The 6,946-nt window shown below is 29.7% G+C and overlaps 1 protein-coding gene across 1 annotated transcript in view; it reads left to right on the forward strand.

Moving 5' to 3' along the window:
• LOC124544387 overlaps window positions 1–4,455 on the forward strand; it is a 69,625-nt gene extending 65,170 nt beyond the window's left edge. Inside the window, exons 5-7 of the mRNA XM_047122915.1 lie at window positions 1,009–1,080; window positions 1,827–1,909; window positions 2,530–4,455. Coding sequence (XP_046978871.1) covers window positions 1,009–1,080; window positions 1,827–1,894 — 140 coding nt within the window. The 3' untranslated portion in view covers window positions 1,895–1,909; window positions 2,530–4,455. The remainder of the gene's footprint in view (window positions 1–1,008; window positions 1,081–1,826; window positions 1,910–2,529) is intronic.
• Window positions 4,456–6,946: the final 2,491 nt, after the last annotated feature.

The following is a 6,946-nucleotide window of genomic DNA, read 5'->3' on the forward strand; positions in this document are numbered from 1 at the left end:
TTTCAAATACATAAACAAATAAATATCAGATAACATCACATACATTACTCTGATCCCAATGTAAGTAGCTGAAGTACTTGTGTTATGGAAAATGTAAGGACGTTACCACAAACACCCAGACCCAAGACAGCATAGAAAACTAATGATAATCTACATCGACTCGGCCGGGAATCAAACCCGGGACCTCGGAGTGGGGTACCCATGAAAACCGTTGTACAGTCGACCACGGAGGTCGACAACATAAAAACCTCGATAAGTTGGATAACGGGTGTACAATATACCGATAAAAAAATCTTAACTAAAATCTTAACGATACTCTAACTGCTGACATTACCTTCTAACAATTGCAGCATACCATTAAAATAACTTCCCGTTCTCTTGGTAAACCAGAAATTTCAACTCGGAAACTGGCAATGTAAAGCCCCGTCGACATAAATAGAAAGCTGTTTATTTATTTAAAACAAGCAATTTAACCGTTTTATAAGTCCACGAATGTCGTTAAAGCGGCCGTAGGCCTGAAAAGAATAAGGAAATGAAAATATATCTCAGGGTGGGTACAGAAATAACAATTTCGCGGTATAATTTGTGAGCAGGGCATTTAAGCTTTTTATCAGCGGAAAGTTTGTATGCACAGCTATCTAAACTGTAGGGATGAGAAACATTCCCGGAATGGACCTCTTGAATAATTTTATGCTTCGTTAACTCCATTGTAGAAAAAAATCGGTAATAGAAAAGTAAGGAAGAATAACTTTTTAAGACGTTCGTTCAAACAACCATTATCATACTTTTTGTCAAGAGAATTAAACGCAAAGGATTCTGGAATGATATTCATAATATTGGTTGAGTCAATTTTAGATCGTTTTAATATTGCTATTCACACTTGGGTGAGACCACATCGCGGTCTCATATTGATCCACAATTCATTAATTAATTCAATCAAACTTGTACATACTTTCGTGTCTAAATGATTAGGTGATATTTTATTGATACTGTGTATGTGTTTAACAGGACCAATCAGCACTACCCCAGAGATGCCGACCGCTGCTGATATGCAATTAGCAGCTGCTGTAGGATCTAAAGGTAAGCTATATATAAATAAAACAATTTAATAACAAGTGTGATAGAAAATGAATTAAAATATAAATATCTCTTTAAAGTATTATTTATTTGTCAAATATATATAAGGTGTTTTGTTTTGTATATTATTTTATTGATATACAGTTAACCAATGTCTATGTGTAAAAAATATTGTATTATATTTAATTTTAAGTTATAAAATACATAACGGAAATACCATAGGACATTTATATTAAACTCTGTAATAATATTGTTGAACCATATTAATATAATTAAAATTAACTAAATTGTTACTGACGCAACATATTAAAGAAGTCAACCCAATAAGCACGAAAATAAAAACATTTAATAATTGATCAAAAACGTATTAAATATATTTAATTAAAAGACATTTTCAAAGACTTGGTTCGTCTTAAACAATAACAGGGCGAAATTAATAGCATTCTTAAATCACTAACAAAGTACGATCTTAAGCAAGTGGTTCGAAAACTCTTAGCAAATATTTAATGTTGAACCCTACACTTACCCTCTATTTACACAATCCTCTTGACGGTGTCGATTTTATTTTATCAATTAGTGCAGTAATTAAGCCAAAGATAGCGGATTAAATATCCCAGTCTAAGCAAAATATCAGAATAATGAAATGAAATTTATTATACACGAGTTGGATGTAAATTACTATGAAGTTTGTTCTCATTATTCCTTTATGGTACATTGATATTGATCGTTTTATTATTTTTTCATTTCAGGTGCACATTTTTATTCAGCAGTAACCATGATTCTGATGCCTGCTTTAGCTCAATTAATTTTATCATAAATAATAATAACAAAGGTAAGAAACAAACCATTTATATACATAACTATTTGAATCTAATTTACGTATATTAAACTTTACTTATAGCACACGTTTATATTCATTTCATTTCGAGGGGTTAATTAAAAAGAGACAACATATAAAATTTCATTCAAATCGATTCAGTGGTTTAAGCGTGAAGAGGTTGAGTTGCATTTATAATATTATTAGGATTGTTAACTCTCATTGTGTTTAATAAAGTAAAAACGTTCTCAATTAGAAATTTGTACGTTGGTTGTACGTGGTAGGGGTTCGTTCACCTCTTATACTGACAGTTAAACATAAAAAGCATTACTTAACTGGTGGGTGGTGCTTACCTAAAGTCTGTAATTTATCCTGGAAAATATATTGGACAGATATATTTAAAAGAAAATGTCTATTAAAAGAAACAGCTTATATATTGTTTTTCACTATGATATAGATATGTAGATTCCAAAATATACTATATGTATATGTAAGGATATACAATTCGAACCAATGCTTGACTTTCACTTCATTTCAATTACTTTATAAGCAGACAATTTAAAGCGACTTGTAAGATCTATTTCGCGCGAATAATGAAGCAGTAATGTTACTCTAAATTGCCTTTTTTGTTTCAGATTTCATTACGAACAACATCCTTAACGTTTATCATTAAGCCTGCAGTTAAGAATTCATCGTGAGCATGAAACTGATCCAGATCTCTAGTCATGATACCCAAAATTTCACCAAAAATTCCAACACACTCTGAGTGTGTTCAAATAATTCCTTTAAATTGAAGTTTAGCTTCTGTGTCTACATTAAACGCGCTATCTATTAAGTAAGTAATTTAGGTAAATAAAATTGTACAGCTCTATTACGTGAATTTTCATACTTAAATATTTTTCTTAATAAAAAAAAATGGTATAAATGTAAATAGCGTTCCCTATTTATATTGAATTGTAAAGACAACGTTTGTGTAGATAGAGTATTACGAGGGCCTAAGATTTGACGTTTTTTAAGTAGACAATAATATATAATTGAATCATTTGCATTATTAAAAATGTAATTGTCAAACAGATACAGATTACTAGTATCGGAATTTCTTTCCTTTTTCATTATCATTTTTATGAATTACGACAATTTCAACAGAATTTATTCCCTGTGAGACGTTGTTTATAAAACGAAACGCTCATATTTTATTTGCTTATCTGAACGATATATACATAAGAATATACAGCTTAACCATTATATGACAATTACTCCACAATAGTGAATAACTTTATTACGGCGTATGCACGTGATCGTTCCACGTTGCATGTTTTAAAGTCATGCATATATGATTCTAGGGTATTAGGATCTTATCTGAACATGTAATAATAACACGATACTTTGTTTATTAAACTTCCCTTATACGTTTTCATGTAACTTGGAGTATTTCGATATTCAAAATCCTTTTTTTAATAGTATAATACAATATTATGTATTCTTTAAAGCCGCTACAAGATATTAATGTTACATAAGCTTAAATACTTTTTTATATTTTGACGTTTTAAAAGAATCTTTAATAATTGTGTGTATAAATATGAAGAAATCTGTCTCAGGTTTAAAAAGGGCATATGTATATAACAACAACAACAACAGTAACATAATTATCTAAACGAATATAGAAGTTATGCATGTAGCAAAAAAAATTAAACATATAAGTATATAATATGTATGATTTACCATTTATTATAAAAACATAGTATTATATGTTATGGCTAATTTGTATTGTGTGAAACACAACGTGTCTACTTAAAAAGCGTCGCTATTGTTTTTTAGATAGTATTTATGTTAAATCTATTTTCACCAAAGGTATTTATTAAAACAAATTCAATAACGAATTTCAAATTCAATTATCTGATGTTATCAATTAAAAATTGTGTACGTATGTTTAAAACGCTAAGCCTTACCGTGCTTCGAAATTGTATAATGCACTATTTCAAAGCTTTGTTTAATATGACGATACCAAAATTTAAATTATATAATTTATGATTATTGTACTACATCGTACAATGTCCGCGATTTTGATTCAGTTAATTCGAGGGAAGAAAGCTCCCTTCAAAGACAGGGTATCGCATTTCGTTCAAATTCATTTCTTTATATTATAATTAACGATTCTATAATTATGAATTTATGGACAATATTACGTAAATCTAAATTAAGATTTCCGCCCTTATTCGTTAACTGTTATTAAAATTCAATAATCATTATTGTTTATTAACTTAATTAATTCTGTTTTGTAATTCAGTATTTTTAAATAATAAATAAATATTTCGAAACCTGATTGATTTTTTGTATTTCAAATCTCTTTAACAACAAAAGTGATTTAAATATTTTTTATAAAAATTTAATCGTTCATGAATAAGGGCACCTGTAAATATTTGTATGAAATTCTCATAGATTAAGGTGTATTTTGTTAATTTAAGTGGAATACACATTCACTGTGCATATTGCCGTTTATGGATAAAATCCACTCAGGACATTTGTGAAGTTTCTTAAATAAATGAAGCGGTCGTTGTGTACGTGTGTATTTATTTTACATCATCACACCCCTCATCCCTCCCCACTGCTATAATATAACCATATTATAGTGTCGATACGACAAAAAAATAATTCCGACGAAACGATATTTATCAAAGTAAAAATATTATATATATTTCCCTTTTATTTTTACAGATAAAATTAATTTAACTCTGTCGTTTATTTCTTATTACATAATAAATGCAACAAGTCTTTGTTTCCACGTAAATATATATAAACAAAAAGGATTTCTTAGATAATGTTTTTAACGCATTATAGCTGACCTTCAATTTGACTTTCAGCTTTCTTTACAAATCAAATCGCTGCAATGAAATCACAACAAATATACCACACATTAGTCGTTCAAATATATCAGCATGGTTTTACAATGTTTATTGCAGATATTTTTCCATGAAGTAGACTTTGCTTGTAGATCAAACATGAAGGTTTCGACTGAAGCGGATATTATCAGTGAAAAGGCAACACTTGTTCAAATAGGTCAGGAAATTGATACTCCGCTTACCTGTTAATTCAATACATTGATGATGTTTATCAGTACTAACTACCTAATTTCAGAATTAAAACAATTGGCTTATAACAAGAACTTATATAATTTAAAGAGGTTTGTTGCTTCTTTATCTCCTTATATAACGATCCAATTCTAAAAGAAAAATCAAGTTATCTTGGAATACCTGGTTGTAACAAAGATGATTTCGCAATTTAAGAATAAATTAATGATGAAGATTGTGAGATTTAAAATAGTACCAAAAAATAAGTTTCATAGCACTATATAAAACCATAATAAAAAAGGAGAAAGATAACTGAAACGAAAGGTCATCTGGACGAATGCTTTTTTTCTTACGTCTTTTCCAGATTATTATACTATAATCCGCGTCAATAAACTTCATTCCAAAAAAGTTCTTTGAGAGGAATCAACATTATATTTGAATGCTATAGGGTATAAATTATACTTAAATCATTTTTTTTAATAATATATTGCACTCGTGCCGATAAATGGACGAGCTGGTCAAACTCATCAAATTTATCGTATTATACAATTCGCAAAATCATTTTTTGTTTGTAACGGTCGAAGCTGCTTCTTCAAAGAGCGACACGGGCAACGGTCTGACACATGACAACACAATCAACGGTGCAATTGACAAAAGAGCATATTTGATATCGCGTATGTCGCGACAAAGGTTATTATTATTATTTATCTAGGAATATGTACTGACCTATTAATAAGGTACATAAGTAATGGATATTTTATATATTTGTGTATATACACGCCTTGGCGTTGATAATATCCTCTTATAAATATAAATCACTCTACGACGGGTCGGACACCGTGGGACACCGGCGAAATTCGTTTAGGAGAGAATATTATTATTAACGCAAAAATGTATTATTTTCAGGCAGCATCGTGATTTTTTTAGGCTTAAACTTCAGAGGTAATATATTCTAGGTAACAGCAAGATATGAAATTTATTAAGTAAATGTCACTAAATAGTAAATTAGTTAAAAAAATATCATAATATTTTTACATCATAACGATTTTTTTTATACAAGACGTAGAGCTTTTCTTTCTTTGAAAAAAGGTGACTTATAAATATATTCAGTAAAAATTTTTCTCAGATTATGGAATTCAAATAGAATTCCTTAATCCCTAAAAAAATAGAATATTGCATTTTTCTGGAGGATTATGTATCACTGTCTATCAATTAAAATAACGTTGGTAAATATTGCAAATATTTAAATTGTAGTTAGAATCATAAGGCTGAAACAGTTCTAAAAGAACACATAGATCTAAATTAAATGTTGCCAGTTAATACCTACTACCAATCCAAATACAAAATATATAAATATCCAGTCGAATACTCAAAGCTCAACTGAGTTAATCTAGTTACCGTCAGCTAGATCCTCGACTGATTCTCAAAACCAATCAAATTTTGCCTGACGTTCACAGTAGTGGACAAACGATGGCTGAGAATATGATTTTCACGTGTCACCCAGGTCTATTAACATTCCCTATATGGAACTGCGACTAATTAATTAAAATATAACTTTAGCAATTATTATGTTGGTTCAAACCCATTAAATGTTATTAATAAAATGTTACACACACATATAAATGTGCCTTATTTTTTTAAATAATCTTGATTAAATGTCATGCTATGGACAATTCTATCGACGATTATTATTTTTCTGGTTTTTCTTCTGATGAACTTCTGATGTATTTATTTACATGTTATAGTCATCACATCACAGTCAATAAATTATACTAATCAAGGCGTAGTGCTGTAGCTGGGATGGCCCAGTGGTTAGAACGCGTGCATCTTGACCGATGATTGCGGGTTCAAACCCAGTCAAGCACCACTATATATATGTGCTTAATTTGTGTTTATAATTCATCTCGTGCTCGGCGGTGAAGGAAAACATCGTGAGGAAATCTGCATGTATCTAATTTCATCGAAATTCTGTCACATGTGCATT

The sequence above is a fragment of the Vanessa cardui genome, chromosome 4 (genome assembly GCF_905220365.1).
Source record: "Vanessa cardui chromosome 4, ilVanCard2.1, whole genome shotgun sequence".
NCBI classification, from domain to species: Eukaryota; Metazoa; Arthropoda; class Insecta; order Lepidoptera; family Nymphalidae; genus Vanessa; species Vanessa cardui.